The sequence below is a fragment of the Chelonoidis abingdonii genome, chromosome 1 (genome assembly GCF_003597395.2).
Source record: "Chelonoidis abingdonii isolate Lonesome George chromosome 1, CheloAbing_2.0, whole genome shotgun sequence".
In the NCBI taxonomy this organism is placed as follows: Eukaryota; Metazoa; Chordata; order Testudines; family Testudinidae; genus Chelonoidis; species Chelonoidis abingdonii.
In genome coordinates, this window is record NC_133769.1 from 101,954,002 (window position 1) to 101,975,351 (window position 21,350).

At 44.9% G+C, this 21,350-nt stretch overlaps 1 protein-coding gene across 1 annotated transcript in view; it reads right to left on the reverse strand.

Annotated features, from left to right (window-relative positions):
* Window positions 1-2,426: 2,426 nt before the first annotated feature.
* ISX (intestine specific homeobox) overlaps window positions 2,427-21,350 on the reverse strand; it is a 36,304-nt gene continuing 17,380 nt past the window's right edge. Inside the window, exons 3-5 of the mRNA XM_032783632.1 lie at window positions 12,567-12,718; window positions 3,481-3,597; window positions 2,427-2,663 (exon numbers count right to left, since the gene is read on the reverse strand). Of these exons, the coding sequence (XP_032639523.1) occupies window positions 2,427-2,663; window positions 3,481-3,597; window positions 12,567-12,718 (506 nt within the window). The remainder of the gene's footprint in view (window positions 2,664-3,480; window positions 3,598-12,566; window positions 12,719-21,350) is intronic.

Below are 21,350 nucleotides of genomic sequence, written 5' to 3' on the forward strand. Positions count from 1 at the left end.
GAGAATCCTATTTATGACTAATTGGCTGCCTCCCGGGTGATGGACCTGAGGGCAGGGATCAGATGGTTGCCTGCAGGCCCCACGTGGTCTTTAAAATAAAGGGCCAATAAGAAGCTCAACTGCAAGTGAGACCTGCAGGAGCCGGATCAGGGACCTGTACTGGATCCTGCTTTATTTATGTTGAACTTTTTTGATCTGGAGAAATAAAACTCAGTGCTGAAGAGAAACAACAGAAGCCCTGCTGCTTATGGCAGTGTTGTTGATGCACTTGCCAGTGAGTTGGCCTTCTGGCTTACAGATCCCAATTTCAGTCTCAGCCCACATAGTGAGCCCAGCTAGTAGACCCTGGAAATGTGATCTAGTATGTTGTCACCAATCAATGGACAGAAGAAAACTGAAATGCTGCTGGGATCTAGCTATTCACAGGCATTTCTCAAATAAACACTCTGTTTGGGATGACCAACTTACCTGCATGCCCATGAGCATGCTACAAATTACCCAGCAAACCTATGGGTTAATGGCTCCCATTACTTCTTAGCCGCCATTTTGAATAGTGTCACTAGTGAGGGATAGTTCTGGGAGTGTGGTCACAATTCCAGCCAATCACTATTTTCCACCTTTGGGGTGTAACCCTTATGGTAGCCACAGCACTGAAGATGGCTGTAACAGAGTTCTTAGTGGTTCCTCCCTCAGGGGGTGGGCAAACCTGGCCACACCCAGTTATCTGCAATGGATGGTCACAACACCAGCCCACTTCCCTACTATTTGCAAGGGGTGTATGTTCTTCTTTTAGTCGACCTCTGTAAACTGCTCTGGCTGGAGGATCAAAATAGAAGTCACAGACCCCTATGTCTTCAGGAATACTGTCTCCCTTTGGTCCCGGCAGAAAGGGCCGAGGTGGCAAATCTACAGAGCTGCCAACAATCCATCCCCAATATAATGGGTCTACGGAAATTGATCTGGCTGGGTCTTACCCTGAGAGTCTGCTGTACTGTCCTCAGGGCCAGGGTGAAGGTCTCCTGCCTAGGAGTTTCCTCTGTGGCATCAAGAGTCACTCCTGCAGTCTGCTGCTTAGGGCAATCCTGCTCCTTTCCCTCTCCCTGCTGACTGCAGTTTCCTCCCTTTTAAAGGCCTCCTCCCTATCATGTATGACTGACAGAGGAAAGGGGTGGGACTAGTCCCACCACCAGGGCCTCTCTGGCCCCTTCCTCATCTGTGTGGGGCCTATACACCCTGTCACAATGTTGCTATCTATTAATTTGGCAGGGAATTCAGAAAGTCTTGGACCCTACACCACTGATTTGCCATTGATTTTAATGGATGCAGAATGATACATCTAATAAGTACAAAAAACAGCCATATTTTAGAAGTATAGTTATATTATGCACAGTGTGTAGGAATATGTAATACTGTTGTAGCCTTGTTGGTCCCAGGATATCCTAAAGCTTTCTGTAAGCTCAAAAGCTTCTCTCTCTCATCAGTAGAAGACGGTTCAATAAAAAATATTATTTCACCCACTTTGACTCTCTAAAATCCTGGGAGCAACATGGCTACAACACCACTGCCTGCAAGCATTCTATTATGTCTAGTAGATTAACCAATTAGCCTGTGTCTTTTTTAAGTGTTGTTTTTTGATGGGATTTTAGTGCTTACTTAATTCAGGTCAAAAAAGAGAGGTTTCCTCTCAAACATTTTAATTAACCATCTACAGAAATCTCACAACCCCAGAGGCTATGATATTAAATATTCAACTCAATATGGATATCCCTCTCGGATTGTTATAGTCAAGCACAAGTTATATTCACCCTCTTTTATTCAAGTCAAAATACAATAAGCAAATCAAACCCTCCCATTCCAGAGAAAACAAGTTAAGGTTGATCTTTGACCTAAATCTTCTTCCACCCAGAGAAACAGGACCAATGTGAAATTTGTAAGGAAAGAGACCCACATCTGCTTGGGGTCAGTCATTTTGGTCAGTGGAATAGCCAGGGTTTTTGGGGTGACCATCACTACGTGTTCCTCAGCACAGGAATTCAGCCTGCTAAAATCTCAATGCCTCAGATCATCCATGGAACAAGATCATCCGGTGTTTTCTGAAGAAAGCTTCAACTCTTCACCAGGACTACTTAATGCACTATCCCATTAGGTACATAACCTCTGGAAAGTCATATTGTTTCAAAGTACACTCTTCTTAAGGATGATGGTAGCGCACTTTCCAAGGTTCAGTGGTGCTCTATGGTGTTAGCCTGGCTTTGGCTTTCTGCTACGATATTACTGTTATGCCAAGCTGGCTTCCCACCACACGCCATCCAAAAGCTGAGCAGCTCTGTTCCAAAGAGAATCGCACCTGCCCATGAATATGATCTGTCAGAAATGACCAAAGGATGCCCCCAGAGTCTCCCACTCCTGCTCATCCTCATCCTCTTTTATGTGGAACTGGCACGAATACTGTTCCATTCAGTCTTCTGCGGCAGAGGGATGCCATATGGAGGGAGGTAGTCAAAGAACAGATAACATTTAGGAAAGGGCAGCGGGTCCAAGTGTGTAGGAACAAAAGGCAATGTGTTGGACAGCCAGGCTGACGTCAGATACCCTTGGGCTGGTGAGTAATACTCAATGGGGGGTCCTGCAGCACAGATGTTGCTGGGCATCGGGCTGGAACCCTGTCATAAATGGGAAAAAAAAACCAGAAGAGAATTCTTTAAAAAGTCAACACAGACCTTTAGTTAGATGTAATTTACGAGCAGCCCAGGAATTTTCCCAGTGTTCAGCAATGAAAACTAAGGACTTGTAGACTTTAAGGTCAGAAGGGACCATCTTGATCATCTAGTCGGACCTGCACATTGCAGGCCACAGAACCTCACTCACTCCTGAAATAGGAGAGAGATATCATGTGTACCAACATGGATAATGCTGTCCAATCTAGGAAACAATACCAGGGCAAACAAGCACAGATTAACATAATGGGGTGAACATAGCAAGGATTTTTTACAGAAATGAGGTGGCATGGTTGCCTACACCAAAGTCCCTATCTAGTCCTCTTCTAGCCTATGGCTTCTGCAAGGTGTTCATCCTCTCAAATAATTGCTCAAAAATTGATATAAAAAAGGTGAGGGTCCCAGAGACAACATGTTCAGCCCCTGAAGGGATGAAGTGCATTGTATTACTCTTGATTGGTCTCCATTTGTCTAATTAAAATTCATCTGGAAGGGCAGGTTGGTCCAATGCAGGCTTTTTGGGGAAAGGGCTTGGAAATAAAAGGGGGAAACAATATTTCCACAAACAGACACCTCCCCACATATGCACTGAAATAGACTTACTTTCAGGAGGAATGACACAATGTCTCTCTCTGAGAAAAAATGGAATTCTTCTGGGTAACAAAGACTCTTTTTCTTTGTAACACCTGTACAAGGGAGTGATACTGAAAAGGGTGAGTCTCTGTCTTGCTCACTTCCTTTACACATGACCTCCCATACTCACTGTGATTTCCAACTTTGGAGCTGGAATGAAATCTGCTTCGGTCAGATGCTGGAGGCCACCGAAATATCCTAATTTTTCATGTTTCCTCCACTTTGCTCGCTGGTTCTGGAACCAGATCTGGGTGCAAGGGGAGAAGGAGGGAAGGCAAATGAAGGTATGGCAGGAATAAGACAGGTCAAAAGAAAGGTTCACATCTGTTTCAAAGGGACATTTCTGATACTCTTTGAAGATTTGATGGAGAGCGACAAGCGTCCAGGGTAGAGAGGCCTGTATGGCAAATGGCTCAACCTACCAAAAAGAATTTGCTTTCACAATAACACCTTTCCTACTATAGGTAATGGACAGGCTGTGTAGTATCTGTGTTTGGACAGACATGGCAACCATTGTTTGATCAGCAATAGCGCACATTGAGCAAGGTCTGTCAGCCAGGATACAGGGGCTTTTTATTATCCTTTTGGGAAAGTGATAAGGGATCTATAAACAGCAATCAGAGACATATTGAGGAGTCCTCATTTTAATGCTTTTCCTGAAGGGCATAGCCCCTAGTACAACACTGCTCCTTTCCCCAGGATGGGAGAGTAGTTTCAGCAGTAGACATAAAGACCTGGTGGAGGGTTCAGTTGGATGATCTACTGGCTTATGATGAAAGTGTTACCAACTGAACTATATTGATGACACTTCTTTCTATACTACTAGGTAAAAATTTTTAAAGCACTAGAATGGTTTAAGACATCTGTGTCTCATTGGGACTTGAGCCTAAGTCAATCAAATGCTTTAGAAAATTTTACCCATTAAACTTGCCCTAGCTAAAAGACTCCTACTTTTCTCCAAGGAGCACCTGTCTGCCAGCTGACTTGATCTTCCTGGCTAGTTCCAGAGACATGGCTAAATATTTACAGGCTAACCACTATAGCGGTACATGGGTGTATCATTGGTTGCATTGCTTGGTCAAAAAATATTTAAACCCGCCCTCTTTTGCATCAGGAGCTCATGAATGCAATGCAAGTCTTTCATTCCTTGGCAAGTGGTTCAAAGGGAACAAAGGAAATTAGTAACCAAAAGTAGTTACTGTTGAATATGTGATTTTTTTTTAAAAAAATCCAGCAACAAACAGGTTAATTATTTCTGCATCTCTTTCAGATGAATTACTTGGAATGTCAAGTGTCTGCTTTGTTGCTATTGGCTAAAAGATCCTGGAAAGACAAACTTGTATATGTATTGGAACATATGTATGGAACGACTTAATCCAGTATCTAGTGGACAGGATTCCTATGACAAAATGCACCATAAAATTACCCGTTTCTGGATTATTTACAGAATGGTCAAAGATGGAATGGACCATGAAGACTCAGCTACGTTCTCACCCTTTATGGTGATCTTTCCAAAGTCCATATCCTGAGGCATATTCATAGATTATAAGGCCAGAAAGGACTATTGTGATCCTCTAGTCTGACCTTCTGCATAATGCAGGCCATAAGATTTCCCTGAGTTAATTCCTGCTTCAGGTCCAATAGCTGTGGTTAAACTAGAGCAGATCTTTTTGAAAAACATCCAATCTTGATTTTAAAAATTTTCATTGATGGAGAATCTGCCATGACCCTTGGTAACTTGTTCCAATGGTTAATTATACTCACTGTTAAAAAATTACACCTTATTTCCAGCTAGAATTTTCAACTTCTACTAATTGGATCTTGTTATACCCTTCTCTGCTAGACTGAAGAGATTCTTTGATTAAATTTTTCTTCCCCATGTAGGTACTGATAGCCTGACCACATCACCTCTTAACTTTCTTTTTGTTAAACTAATCAGATCGAGCTTTCTGAGTCTCTCATTAGAAGGCATGATTTGCAATCATTCAATCCTTCTCAAGGCTGTTCTCTGAACCCTCTCCAGTTTTTTAACATCCTTCTTGAATTGTGGACACCAGAAATGGACACACAATTTCAGCAGTGATTGCATCAGTGTGAAGTAATATAACCTCTCTACTCCTACTTGAGATTTCCCTGTTCATATATCTAAGGTATGCATTAGCGTAGGCGCCGAGTTTCTAATCTGCTGAGGAGTGTGCCACCTGGCTCTGTTCAGGCCCTGTCCCTTACTCCACCCCTTTCCCCAAGGCCCCCCCCCACCCTGCTTCTTCTCACGCTCGCTCCACTCCACTTCTTCAGACCTCTTCCTGCCCTGCCCCTTCCCCGCCTACTTCTGCCCTCACTCCTCCTCTCACCTCCCAGCACCTGCAGACATTGCAAAACAGCTGATCTGTGGCAGGTGGTAGGCGCTGGGAGGGAGTGGGAGGCACTGATCCGTGGGGCCCGCTGGCAGGCAGGAGGCATTATGGGGAGGGGAAGGTACCAGTAGGGGGGCTGCCGGTGGGTGCTCAGAACCCACAATTTTTTTCCTGTGGATGCCCAGCCCTGGAGCACCCATGGAGTCAACACTATGTGCATTAGCCCTTTTTGCCATAGGGTCACACAGAGATCATGTTTAGGTGGCTATCCACCATGATCCCCAACTCTTTTTCAGGATCACTGCTTCCCAGGATAGAGTCCCCCATTCTGTAAGTATGGCCTATATCAGGGGTGGGCAAACTATGGCCTGTGGGCCACATCTGGCCCGTCAGACTATTTAATCCAGACCTCAGCTGTCGCTGGAGAGCAGAGTCGAGGGTTTGCCCCACTCCACATGATTCCCAGGAAGCAGCCAGCATGCAGGGTCAGTGCAACCATTTAGGCAACCTAGGCGGTCGCCTAGGGCACTAGCATTTGTGGGGTGGCATTTTCTTCAGCAGCGACTGCGGTGGCTGGATCTTCAGCTGCCCTGGTTGCCACTGGCATTTAGGCGGAAGGAGCTGGGACAGAGGAGCACGGGGAGGCCCACCTGCAGCAAATAATGGGGGGCGGCACACAGGGGAACTCCCCGCCCCAGCTCACTCCTCCCCCATCTCCTCCCCGTGCATGCCATGGCCGCTTCACTTCTCCCACCTCCAAGGCTTGTGGTGCCTAAGCTGATTTGCCCTGCAAGCCTGGGAGGCGGGAGAAGTGAAGCAGCGATGGTGTGCTCAGGGAGGAGGCAGGGCAGGTGTGAGCTGGAGCGGGAGGGGGTTCCTCAGGGCAGAGGGTGTGGGGTGGGGAGCTGCCACAGGGGGGCACCTCAGGGCGGAGGGGGGAGCTGCCGCTGTGGGGGTGCCTCAGGGTGGNACCATTACTCCTTGCTCTGTCATCTGCTACCACTGAGAACAGTCTAGATCCATCCTCTTTGGAACAGTCTAGATCCATCCTCTTTTACAAATTTCCTGTTTTGAAAAACATGTATATTTTTGTTTTAATGTAACCCAGATATATGTTGCTCTTTATTAGATTGCAGACTTAATATTCAGCATTTCTCCACTGCAAACTGTTCTCATGACAAAAGAATTCTCCGAACAGAAAAGAAATTGGATCCACAGAGGAGAGGAATTAAAAAGAAATCATTTCCAAACTAATTGATTTGCAACTTTAGACAATGCAGTGTGCACCAACCAGCAAAAGAAAAACGTGAGGCCAAAATACCTTCCAAATTTAATGGTGTTGATTCTTTTTGTGTCATTTACAATACATGCAGATTTGACTTTTTGCTGGGACTAGTATAACGATATGTCATGCACTGAACAAGCAGCTTACTTTATAGCTAATCTCTTAGTAGGTTAAAATGTCCATTAGTATCATTTGCCAGAAGGGAGGGATGAGATCAGCAAATTGTGGGTACGTTAGGATTTGATCTGGCAATGAATTCAATTAGATCAAAGCATTCTAGTTCCAAATGCCTATTTTTAATTTTATACTTATGCCTGAAGGGAAAGAAATGTGTGCCATAGCAGATATATTCTATGATGATAACTGAGACATTCAGGACTCAAAGTACTCATGATTTGAGGGCTATAATGTCAGCTGTAGGGATTTTTAATTAACACCTTCTGTATGCATTCAATATGCTCCCCCATCCAACAAAGGTTTTTTTTCCTCTTGAATTCTCTGAATTGCTTCAGGTCTTTTATCACTATCAAGCAATAATAGCAGCCAGTACATTAAAAAGAAATTAGCCAACAAAATGAAAGATTTGCTCGGCAGAGAATGCAGTAAAGTATGTACAATCATTTATAAATGGGCGTTAGCTCTTGCGATGTTGTTTTGGGGAGGGAGGCTCATTGGTCAAGGCAGTGAGTAATCTTCAGGTGACTGTGGGAGTTAGGGGTGTGAGTGAGCGAATAATCATAGCATTCCTTCCACAGCAACCATGACCAAATGTCATCCTAGATCCTTAAGGGCCAGAATATAGGCCAGGCTACATGATTATGTAGGGGTATAGGTAAGACTTTATCTGCCATGTGGCCTTCCCATATTTTGAGTCCAGGTGTAGAGGAACAAGAGGGTGTACAATGTCCACTGCTAGGGTTGCCCTCCTCCCCACCAAAGTAAGCGGGTGGGGGAAGCATGGGCTCTACCCTCACCAATGTAGTGGCCATGGGTACAGACAAGTAGCAGATTATAACCACGCCTGGAGCAAGGCAGGAGCAGGGAAAGAATCTTGCCACAACAGGTTACAAAGCCACAGACTAGTCCGGCCTGAAGCCAGATTCATCGTCGCACTCTGATGCACAGAAAATACATCCGTTTCTATGGAAAACACCAATTTCTTCAAGGATTCAATTGAATTAATTAATTACTTATTGAAGTAATATTTATTAGTGGTCAGGAGAAGCCATGATTCCTCCCTGTCCTACCTTCTTCACCTTCAGTTCCTCTTGCCTTCTCAACATTTCCCACTGCTGTCATCTATTTCCACTAAAACAACTCTCCTCCAGACTCCATCTCTGCTCTTGCCCTTTCATGTGGGGCAATAGTCACAAGGGGGACTTTGGTGTCACAACACTGAGCATTGCAGCCCCTTACTTTTAGGGGCCCTGCTTCCTAATGGAATTTGCAGCCCCCTGGTAGGCACCAGACACTGTATAGCAGGCCTGGGGAGAGTTAAGCACCTAAACAAGAGATTTACTGAAGCCAGCACAATGGCAGGGAACCACCTAATTTAGCCAGTAGGAAATGCTGAGTAGAACGGTGTGGCCAAAGCTCTGCTCCTCAAGCAGTTAGACACCTAACTCCAGGCTGGAGGGAGACACTTATCTCTTGTTGGGATACACAACTATGACCCCTCATCTGGAGTTAGGCACCTAAGCTATGTCAGTCCTGTCCCATGAAATGGACCTGCAGTCCTCCCCCACCCCCGCCCAAGTCCCTGCTCCCTACTTGGGCAGAGTGGGGATTTGAACGTGGGTTTCTCACATCCCATATGAGTGCTCTAACTATGGGCTATTTGGTATGAAGGATCACTACCATCACCTTCTTCTCTAGTAGTATGAGTTAAGTGAGCTCAGAACACGCCTGCTAGATCAGACTTCACAGGGGACATAGCAGGGGAACATCTAGTTTGAGAATCCTGCTGGAGTTTAGTCATAACTTAGCTGTGAAGCTGCTCTGTGCCATCAGCACTGAGATGGCTTTGTAGATGCCCACTGGATGAAATTTAGGTATCTTTATCACTGGCAAATTGGGTGCTTACAGGGTTAGGTGGCAGCGTTAGGTGGGTTTGTGAATGCCTCTGGTGCCTAACTGCTCCTTTAGGCACCTAAGTCCCCCTTGTGACTCTAGCCCATGGAGTCTTCTCCTCCATCTCTTAATCATCCACCACCTCAATTGTGACTGTGGTGGCCTCATGGTATCTATCTCATTCCTACCATTTCCAGCCTCTCTTTCTTTAATTCCTTTGGAACATCTGCAGGGCCGGTTCAACCATTTAGGCAACCTAGGCGGTCGCCTAGGGCACTAGGATTTAGGGGGTGCATTTTCTTCGGCAGCAACCATGGCGGCTGGATCTTCGGCCACCCCGGTCACCGCCGACATTTAGGTGGAGGGAGCTGGGGCAGGGGGGGCACGGGGAGGGCCTCCTGCAGCAAGTAAGGCAGGGAGGGCGGCACGCAGGAGAGCTCCCTGCCCCAGCTCACCCCTGCTCCGCCTCCTCCCCGAGCACGCCATGGCCACTTCACTTCTCTCGGCTCCCAGGCTTGCAGCGCCTAACCTGATTGGCGCCGCAAGCCTGGGAAGCAGGAGAAGTGAAGCAGCGATGGCGTGCTCGGGTAGGAGGCGGGGCAGGGGTGACCTGCTTCACTTCTCCTGCCTCCTAGGCTTGAAGCGCCAATCAGCTTAGGCGCCGCAAGCCTGAGAGGCGGGAGAAGTGAACCAGCCACGGCATGCTCGGGGAGGAGGCGGGGCAGGGGTGAGCTGGGGAGGGAGGTGCCTCAGGGCAGAGGGTGTGGGGTGGGGAGCTGCCTCAGGGGGGCACCTCAGGGCGGAGGGGGGAGCTGCCGCTGTGGGGGTGCCTCAGGGTGGGGGCTAGGGGACGGGGGAGGGCACAAGGTGGAAGTTTTGCCTAGAGTGCAAAACATCCTTGCACCGGCCCTGCCAGCATGACCCCACTTCGGCTTCTACATAGTACACAGAGGCGTGGCCAGGCAGCTCTGCACGCTGTCCTGTCTGCAGGTGCTGTCCCCACAGCTTCCATTGACCACGGTTCCTGGACAATGGGAACTCCAGGGGCGGCACCTGCAGAGGGGGCAGCACGCAGAGCTGCCTGGCCACACCATGGAGCCAGAGAGGGGACATGCTTCCCGGAGCTGCTTGCAGTAGGCGCCGCCTGGAGCCTGCACCCTGAGCGCCCCTGTGCCCCAATCCACTGCCACAGCCCTGATCCCCCTCCCACCCTCTGAATCCCTCGATCCCAGCCCAGAGCCCCCTCTTGTACCCCAAGCCCCTCATCCTCAGCCCCACCCCAGAGCCTGCAACCCCAGCCAGAGCCCTCACCCCCCCATGACCCAACAGCCTGCCCCATCCCTGATCCCCCTCCTGCCCTCTGAACCCATTGGTCCCAGCCCAGAGCACCCTCCTGCACCCAAAACACCTAATCTCTGGCCCTGCCCCAGAGCCCGCACCCCCAGCTGGAGCCCTCACACCCCTCCCATGTACCCCAACCCCATGCCCCAGCCCTGATCCCTCTCCCACCCTCCGAACCCTTCGGTCCCAGCCTGGAGCCCCCTCCTGTACTCCAAATGCCTTATCCCCAGCCCCATCCCAGAGCCCTCACCCCCCAACTGTGCACCCCAACCCGGAGTCCCACCCTGCACCCTGAACTCCTCATTTCTGGTCCTGCCCCAGAGTTTGCACCCCATCTGGAGCCCTCACAGCCCTCCCACGTACCCCAACCCCCCGAAGTGGCCCTCAGGCCAAAAAGTTTGCCCACCTCATGCCTATATTCTTTGTTCCTAGATGTGCACATTTACGTGTAGCTGTATTAAAACACATGTTGTTTGCTTGCATCCAGTTTAGCAAGCGATCCAAATCGCTCTGTATCAGTGACCTGCCCTCTTCAGTATTTACTACTCCCCTGGTCATTTTGTCATCTGCATATTTTATCAGCAATGATTTTAATTTTTCTTTTTGGGTCAGTGATAAAAATGATAAATAGCACAGGACCCCGTAGGACTCCATGTGAAACACCAGCTCAGAGATGATTCCTCGTTTACAATTACATTTTTAGACCTGTCAATTAGCCAGTTTTTAATCCATATAATAGGTGCCATGTTGATTTTACATCATTCGAGTATCTTAATAAAAATATTGTGCAATGCCAAATCAAATACCTTCGGGAAGTCTAAGCATATCACATCAATACTGTTACTGTTATCAACCAAACGTATAATCTCATTTAAATAATGGATGCGGGTGCAACAGTACTTGAGTTAGGAAACTGTCATCTATAATTATTAGAAATTCTAAGAGTGTTTTAGTGTTGGAAGCATGAGAGCTCCATTATGTGCCACTCAGACTGAAGTACTCCGTGATAATGCAGCTGTTTCCCTAAACATTTTAGTACTTCAGCAGTCGGTCATCCTGTTCTCTAGTGTGATTTGGTGGTCTACAACAGACACTAAATAATCCCCCTTCCTGTGCTTTATATACTGTTAGGGCATTGTGAGTAAACTGTCCCTGCCAATGTCCGTGCTATGGCTGTTCCATTCGAATGCCTTCTTGTCATCAAAATATTAGGCATTAAAATTATAGCTAGCTGAAAATCAGTCCCAGTCATATAAACTGTCCTCTGTGTTAAATATCTTGTATTATATTGGGATTTGTTTACATGGATGCCTCGTAGTATGGAAACCCTTTCCACAGAGTAGGAGAAAGAGCCCAGGACCAGCATCCTGTGAGTAATTTAGCTCTGCAGATGGAAGATTTCCATACAGAATTGGGCTAAGCATGTTTCAGTTATAAAGTACGTGGCGTTCCCCTCTGGTGTCTTGTAAACAGCATCCAAATCTGCTGCATGCTAATATATTTCAAATGTAATAGATCTCACATGCAGGAAGGTTATGGTGTCAGATCTCAGCTGGCATAAATCAGTGTAATTCCATTAAAGGCCTGCGAAGATATGCTGATTTATGCCCCTGTGAATGTGGCCTGTGGGTCTACCACGTATGGTATCAAACAGAGAACTACCAAAGGTAACAGACTGTGTTTCCATTTGGGCTAATTTTTGAGATGGTGTGGAACAGCCATGTGGGTCACACTTTATATTGAATATACATAAATAGTTTGTAAAGGATTGATAAATGATTAGTAGATATTTTAATAAGCAGCCAGTCAGTTGTTATAGAGTCCAGCAGGTTGCTTATTGCCATTTATAACACATTATTTATGTCTGTGATATGCTGCTTATTACATCTGTTATTTATTAACCATTTGGTTAATCCCATCAAGGGTGAAAGATACTTTTCCCTCTCATCTGTAAAATGGGGATAATGATACTGAGCTCCATTGTAAAGCATTTTGAAATCTAAAGATGAAGAAGTACTATGTAAAAGCCAGGAATAATAATAATAATAATGATTAATAAACAATTTATAAATGTACCTTCAATAGAAGGTATGGCTGCAGTGTGTGTATGTGTGTGTTTGGGTTGGTGTGATGCATCCGGTATTTTAGGGGCACAGACTATACCTGGACCCTGGCTTCAGGGAGGTTGATCTTTGCTGCCAGTTGGTTGCGGATGTGAATGTCTGGATAGTGAGTGACCTGAAAAATCTTCTCTAGCTCCTGGAGCTGCTCTGCTGTGAATGTCGTCCGGATTCTCCGCTTCCCTTTCCTCTCATCTGTACAAGCAGTGAAAGATCAGTCACGCTGTATTATAAGGATACATTTATAAATAATTTATAAAGGTTAATAAATTATGACTATAGATGTTTTAAAATGGTTAATCAGTTGTTACAGAGTCCAATAGGTTGTTTATAACCATCTCTACACTACTTTCTAATAACATGCTTATAACCATCTATATCACATAGCGCTCAAATCTATAACATGCTTGTAGTATATATTGATGTAAAATGACTGAATGATTCATTCATGCAGCATCCGTTTCACCTGTTCTTGTGCCCATCATAAAACCCAGTCACAATCTCTCTGTTACCCAGATGGTCTTCCAACCCTAAGTTTACCAGTCAGACTCACCTTGCTGTAATCATCTATGGCCTTCTGCTCTGAAAATAGAATACTCCTATTAAGGGAGTCTGAGCATACAAGTTCTCCTACTTGTTTAATTTTAAACAAGCATTCAAAGTTCTCCCTTGACTTAGATTAATTTCTCTGTTGACCAGGAGATCTTGAGTCAGGCTGAAGAAAAGTGGCACAATGTACAAATGCAGTAGCCATTTGCCTTTGGTGAACTGTGTTTAACTCTTATTTTAAGGTCATGAGTGAAGTTTTTTTGCTGGCCTCAGCTTAGTTCCTCTGTCTACTACACAAAACCACTGCACGCAATGAGGCTGCTGCGACCACTGTGTCTACTGCTTAGTATGTTTCTTTGTTAATTTGTGCTCCCTCGGTTTGTCTGATGTATCTTCCTGATGCCACTTGTTTTTAAACTGAGATTAAGCTATTTTGGGCAGGGACCATCGATTATGTTTTTGTACAGTAACTAACCCAATGGGGCTCTCGCATCTAGGTGCTACTGCAATACCTATGATAAATAATAACCACCACCACCAGTTGGACTATTTGTCTTACAAGCTCAGTTGTATGCATGTTTGTATGCTTTTAGAAGTTACAGGTCACGTGAATGGCCACGTGGCTTGATTCTGACTTTATACTAGTTTTACACCAGTGTAACTCCATTGAGTTCAATGGGATCACTCCTTATTTACACCAGTAAGAGCAGAATTCTGTCCAGAGTCTACATATGATCTCCTGTTGGCAGTGCAAGTAGGCCCCTCCAGCTTGGATCACTTGTTCCTGCTCTCTCTATACCGGGGGTTGGCAACCTTTCAGAAGTGCCGTGCTGAGTCTTCATTTATTCACTCTAATTTAAGGTTTTGCATGCCAGTAATACATTTTAACGTTTTTAGAAGGTCTCTTTCTATAAGTCTATAATATATAACTAAACTATTGTTTTATGTAAAGTAAATAAGGTTTTTAAAATGTTTAAGAAGTTTCATTTAAAATTAAATTAAAATGCAGAGCCCTCCAGACTGATGGCCAGGACTCGGGCAGTGTGAGTGCCACTGAAAATCAGCTTACATGCCGAAGACGACATACATGCCATAGGTTGCCTACTCCTGCTCTATACTATGCTTTCATCATTACATACCACTAACTAGAAGTCTTGCAACTAATAATGAGCAGGATGTTTGCTGCATTTTTAAAAAGTTACCTTGCGGAAAGCCATGTAGTGAACAGTTCTGCAGGACACAGTCCTGTCTGGTTCTAGACATTGTAATGGTCAGTCAGACTCTTGGTCAAATGCCAAATTACATGGTTAGATACTCTGTTATGGTGTGGCTACTCTGTGCCAAACTGCCAGCACAAAGTGGTCTTAAAGCCTGCATAACAGCCACAGGAAGTGCTTGTTTGCAGCGTAAGTTAGAGTAACCCTCAGGCTGCTCTAATGTGGCTCAAGGAGGCAAGCCCTGCACAGAGCAGTGGCAGAAGGAGCAGGGGTCTGCAACAGTCAGTTCTGAGTCAGCTGATTTGCGGTATGTGCAGTTGGACCTGTGGTTCAGAAATGGAGAATTCTTCACCTAAATAGGATGCTGTTGATTGATCCACTTGAGAAGATACATCCTGAGTATTACGATTCATGTTTTCTTTCTGAACTTGAAAAACTGAAGCATGATAAGAACATAGCATTTCTAATCTTACGAGTGACTATGATGATCTTGCTACTCTGACCTGAGGTGACTGCAGTGAGAGCATTGGTATAATGCATGTTGCTGGAGAAAACAATCTATCTGAATAGTAGCTTTTGTTCTTCCATGGTCTGGTGACAACTGCCAATTTAATTATAAGCAAACCCTTCCTAATGGGAAAAGTTATCTGGAGCGGGCTGTCAAAAACAGTTACCTTTTCTGCTTTGGTTGAAGATTTGACTGTTAAAAGAAAACGTACCTCTTTGGGGCTAAAACATTTGGAAAGATGTGACACAGATTCCTAAAGAACATAATTGCTCTCTGAGCTACAGAAAAAAAAAATTGCACAGAAATGGTCTGAACTGGAATCCCATCTACTTCCTTGTCACCATGCTGACATAGAAAACCAATGAGTAGTCAGTTCTGAGACCATGCCCTGGCAGAAAGGCTAATGGGCTATAAGGGGATTTTTGGAAGGCTAATGGGATATAGTTTTTGGAGACTGCTAAGTGAATTATTCCACTTGAAACATGACAGCTTTTTGGCACATCTCAGGTACTTTAAAAATGGATCCAGTTATGCAAGAATATATGTGAGAAGCATCAGTTGTCATGAGCTCTGCATCTCATTCAGAATGAACTAATACAGCTCCCCTCTCAAAAAATTAAATCCAAACGATTGGACTTTTCACTAGCACATCAAGCCACCATTCATTAGACTGCATCCCTAACATTAGCCCCAAGGAGCAAATGTCATTTATACCAAGTCTTCTTGACATTATTAGATCAGTGATCTGCAATGGGAAACACTTTTGTGCACATATGTTGTAGGTAGCAGTAGTCAGGATCACACAGAAGCCCTGATTATAATGTTGGAGTCTCTATGGAAAATAGTTGCCAAAAGGGATATCACAGCAATGGTTCCATCATGAAGAGGGAAAAAATATGGGCGTTTGGTGCTGAGAATATGAATCTTTAGGCACTTTATGTTCCATGTGTATGTCCCAGTTTGAACTTAGTTCTTGGGTTCTCATTGGAGGATTTTTCACCACACAACTCCATGAGCGTGGCTGGCCATCCAACCCTTGTGTGAAATACAGCAGAAAAGCAAGATCAACAGTATTGGCAATATTCTGCCAATCCGGTGATGCTTTCTCACTCTGTAATGAATCCACATGCGATACCGATATTGCCATTTAACATTTCCATTGTGATAATGCTTAAACAACAGCCAGGTAGAGCCCCACAATGTTAGGCACCATACAAACATACAGTAAATGATGGTCCTTGCTTAAACAGCTTATGTACAGACATCACGGTCATCACTTATACCCCATACCACAAACCACAAGCCTCTACTACTTGAGCGAAAAAGAGAATGGCTATATTAGCTGACCATAGTAGTGATAGGCCTTCTGTTTATGTTTCCTCTCTGTAAACTGCCCCTTAAAGGATAATATGTTCACACACACTTGAGTCAATAACATTATGACAAGAAACTGGAACTGGTGAAGCATGAAGCCTCTAGTCCTGGATGTCAGCTTCAAAAACTTCCAGGTGTTGAGTACTGTGGCTGTCTAGCATGGCATTTGGTGCCGAGTTAACTGGGTAGGAGTTCGTTAGCTGATCTGGACACAGGAATCAGGCAACTACATGAACTTCTCGAAAACATCCAGAGAAACAATGTCAAGCCTACAGAGGAGGATCAGCTCTAGAGGTCAGTGCTGTTCCAGAATTTATAAGATTGGTTGGAACTTAAGGTTTTATTCACAGGAAAAGGAAAATGTGGGAATCAGAAAGATCTGGAGAATGTTGGGCCATATCCAGAGCTGGTGGAAATCGGTGTTTTCAAATTAGTGGAGCTATGTCAGTTTAGACTAGCTGAGGATCTGTCCCACTGCCTGGGATGTTTCAGTATTCTCAAACAATGCCAACATCTGAGCAATGAAAGTGCTTCCTCGCAATGTCCATTTCAATGGTCTCAGTCATATCAGTAGACGGCAAAGTGTCCAGGAGCAACATGTCCTTCAGAAACAGAAGGATCTCTTGAGCTTGCGGTGTCATATTTATTCCGCTGAAATAAATGATGTTGTGCTTTGCGATGAGCTGAAAAAAATCTTTCCGGCATTATTCTAACAGCTCTAATCCTCCATTCTGGTATCCCTCTTGAAAGGGCTTGGCAAACTGTTTTCCAATATGTGTATTGTACTGGGGAACATACACACGGTGCCTGGGAGTGTCACTTCAGCTGAGAGCAGTTTCTCAAAGCTAAAACTAATAAAATAAAATAAATAACCTGAGGTCAACTACGGATCACGTAGAGAATGAGCGGACAGGCTTTGATTTCAACTGGAAATGAAATTGCTGGCGAAATAGAATGCCTTGAACTAATAAAGGATTTTGCCACTAGGAGAGCTAGAAGACTGCATTTTTAATTAAATCTAATCAGTCATTCTGTTTTCAAACAAAATCTATTTTTTTAAAAATCTGAGACTGTACATTAACATTCTCCCCCACAAGATGAAACTTTCTCTGACTTTAGTTTCGATAGTTTTTTTTTTTTGCCTTGGGATCTTAGCTTAGAGATCCCATGGCAAACAACAGAATTCAAAATTAGTCTAATAAAGAATGTGGGATGAAGATATAAGACAGAACATTTTGGAAATGTAACATTGGCTTTACAAATTTGTTTCCAAAGTCTCTGGGGAAATAAGAATACATATGAGTTTTCTTGAGCTATTTCTATATGTAAAGCTGGCACTGACGCCTGCAGCCCTATGCACGTTATGCAGGGTGTTTTCCGCTGGCAGGGCCAGAGCGAGGCACAGGAAACCTAATGGGCCTGCAGCCCAATTCATAGAGGTGGCCCAAACTGAGGTCTGACTGGTGTGGTTCAGGTACTGGTGCAAGAGCCAGACCAATGGCAGTGGTGAGGAACAGCAGCACTGGCCACCCCACTACCCACTCAGGTCTGGCCCCGTTGCCCTCCATCATGATCTGGGGCGGTGGGGCCAAAATTGAACAGTGCGACACCCCCCTCATGTACCAGGTTGCAAAGCCACTCACTCAAATTTTCTCCCAATACCTCCAGTCATGGTGGAGGACCACAGAGCCAAACCTGAGTGGGCAGTCAGGAGGTCAGCGCTGCTTCTTGCTACTGCTACCATGCAGCTGGCTCCTGCACTGCTCCCCCGAGGGCCTGCCTGGCCTTGTCCTGCTTTCAGCAGTCTGTGTCCTCTCCGCTCCACCTGCAGGACTCACTCAGCCACAGCATCAAGACCTGCTACAAATATGGGGAGCTGCGATGAGTGCCCACATAGGGGAGCTGGCCAGGAGGGGGGTGGCGGAGAGACCTGAAGGGGGCAGACCTGAGGGGGCGTTGCTAGGGTTTTGCCTAGTGTTAGGTAAAAAGGCATATGGGTAGATTCCATGCTAAGTTAAAGTGAACATGATTCATACCATGTGAAAAATGTCTGGAAGTGCCCCTGAAAGCCAGTGATATTCAAGTAGGCAGTGTGTCCTGTGAAAGGCATTCAGTCACAGGTTCATTGTCTGCTGAAACCAACTCCACACAATGCAGGCAGCTAGATATGTCAGCTTTCGGAGATGCTGCAGAGATATAGCTGTCTTTAAATGAACATATGGTTAACATTGAAAGAGCCAGGTCATGAACTAGTGTAAATCAATGTAGCTGAATTAAAATAAATGAGAACACACCAACTGACACCTGCTGAGGATCTGACTGTTTATTTATAATTGGATTTGGGATAAAACCAGAACATCAGAGGAACGTTGTAGAAATTTAGATCCCGATTCCCACATCATCTCTGCTGATAATATAGAATCACAGAAATGCAGGGCTAGAAGGGACCTCGAGAGGTCATCAAGTCCATCCCCCTGTGCTGAGGCAGGACCAGGTTAACCTAGACCATCCCTGACAAGCATTTGTCCAACCTGTTAAAAACTTCCAAGGCTGGTGACTCCACAGTCTCCCTTGGAAGCCTACTTCAGAATTTAACTATCCTTTCAGTTAGAAAGCCTTTACTAATAACTAACCTAAATCTCCCTTGCTGCTGATTAACCAGATTATTTCTTGTCCTATCTTCGGAGGACACAGAGAACAATTGATCATTGTCCTCTTTATAAGAGCCCTTAACATATTTGAACAGGTCCCCATTTTGTAGTTTACATTTGTTTTTTCCTTCCTAACTGTGGTACTTCCTCTTGATTGAATTTCATCTTGTTGATTTCAGAGCAATTCTCTAATTTGTCAAGGGTTCTTTTGAATTTTAATCCTGCCTTCCAGGATGGGATCAAACCAGGGACGTTCAGAGCTTAGTGCATGAGCCTCTACAGCATGAGCTAAAAGCCAGCTGGCTCTTAGCTAAGCCTGAAGAGCAGACTCATTTAACTCTCTCTAAATGGTCTCAGTGCCACTGGATGGGACAGAACATCACACCCAGAAGGTGTGTGGGTTACACTTGCAATCCCTCCCAGCTTGGTGTGATCTGCAAGCTTTATAAATGTACTCTCCACTCCATTATCCAAGTCATTAATGAAAATATTGAATGATACTGGACCCACAACAGACCCTTGTGAGACCCTGCCAGAGACATATCCCTCGTTTTACAGCAAACCATTCATAATTGCTCTTTGAGTATGGTCTTTCAACAAGTTGTGCACCCGCCTTATGTAGTTTCATCTAGACCCCATTTCCTTAGTTTGTCTATGAAAACATTGTCTGGAACTGTGTCAGAAGCCTTACTAAAATCAAGCTATTTCACATCTAAAGCTTCGCCCCAGACCACTAGGCCAAGGGAAAGTGGAAAGAGGCCACCCAAAAATTCCTTTCCTAGGAAGCCAGTACCTTTAGACTAGTCCTGCTCACAACTCAAAGGGCCTGAGTCTCATTTACACTAAGGTCCCTTTACATCATTCTATTCTGAAGGCTCCTTTATGCTATCAGAGCCATGGAAGGGTTTCCAGGGCTATGCCTACACTACAGACCTTACAGTGGCACACTGTAAGATCTCCTAGGTAGCCGCTCCATGCTGACGGAAGAGAGTTCCCCTGTCAGAATAATTAAACCACCCCCAACAAGTGGCGGTAGCTATGTTGGCGGGAAAGCGTTTCCTGCTGACATTGTGCTGATCACACAAGCGCTTTTGTTGGTGAAGCTTTTGTCAGTCAAGGGTGTGTTTTTTTCACCTATCACTTTTTACTAACGAAAGTGCTAGTGTAGACATAGCCAACGTATAAATGATCCCTACTGTAAAGAGGCCTTAGGATACAAAAGGATCAGGGCTCAGTACTCGCCCTGCTTTGTGACAGTATGTTTGGAAATACTTAAAGGGTGGGTTTAGTTATAGTTATTTTGAACCAATTTTTCTCTGTGTACCTGAGCTGGCTGGATGTCTGGTGTCTTAGAAAAGAGATTTCATACTGGGCATCACTGGCATTCTTGTTTTTAAAATCCTTTAAAAAAGACTTCCCCTCTCTTTTTAATCTGTTTTGATTACAGGACTTCCAGGCTGGCACTTCAGGTCACTTTCAATGAGGTTTTTCATGGTGACACTTGGTTAGTGTCAGCCAACACCAGGCTGGAAGTGATCACTCTTCTTTAAAAGAGTCAGTTATTATGTTGTGCTTCACTGGCGGCGTTAAAACCAAATTTGTCTGTCTGGGTATGGAGAGCTGTCTGTGGGGGCTCCCCTCTGTCTTGAAGAGACTGCTTACTGATTTCAAAGCACTTGTGCTGTGGTTTTTAAGTAGCCATATGGCAGCATGGCTAATCTTTATTATTAAAGTGGTTCCTTACTCCTTATTAAAAGGGACTGGCTAAAGCAGGGAGACTGATTCTAATTGGGTATGTACAAATCGCTCTTGCTAGAGCCTTCTGCTAGTGAAGCGTAGCATTTAGTATCCTGCTGCTATTTGTTGAGGCATTGCAGAAATGGAGCAGCAGTACACAGGAGTTTTTAAAGGTTTGATTTCCCTTCCTTCCATCCAAATCACTGTGGATAAAGTTGCCTTCACCCTGGCACTGAACACATTGCCAGATAATGTGGCTGAAAAACTGATAGGTGGGGACCCTAAGCTGTATGAGCAGGAAAACTAAGAATACCAGGTCAGACACATCTTTAGGCAAGCAGAATAATGAGCATTTTTCCCCCTAATGAGAGACTATTAAATATGGACCATGTTTTGGAACAGGCCTTGCTGAGCTGCCACTGCAGCAAAAAGCCATGGCGGGTGGGAGGGGGGAAACACGACTTTTGAAGACTAAAGTGATCAAATCAATTACCATCAAGAATTTTAATGGTAATTGATAGCCTGTTTGCTTTGGGCAAAATAGTGGCAGCTTTGTTTTGGAGAAGTCACAGAAACTTGAGGAACTGTTAGAGAAATTCTTTTACCTAAGTTTGTTGATGGTTGGGTTCTGTTTATTTAGACAGAGGAGCAATTTCAAGTGCTGTCCACTAAATACCTGCCATAAAGATATATATGTGTGTATGTACAGAAATGCACACAGGGGCATGCGATAATGTGCTAGACAGAAAAACTACTCACTTCACATCTCTGCTTCCTTCCTTCAAAAGCAG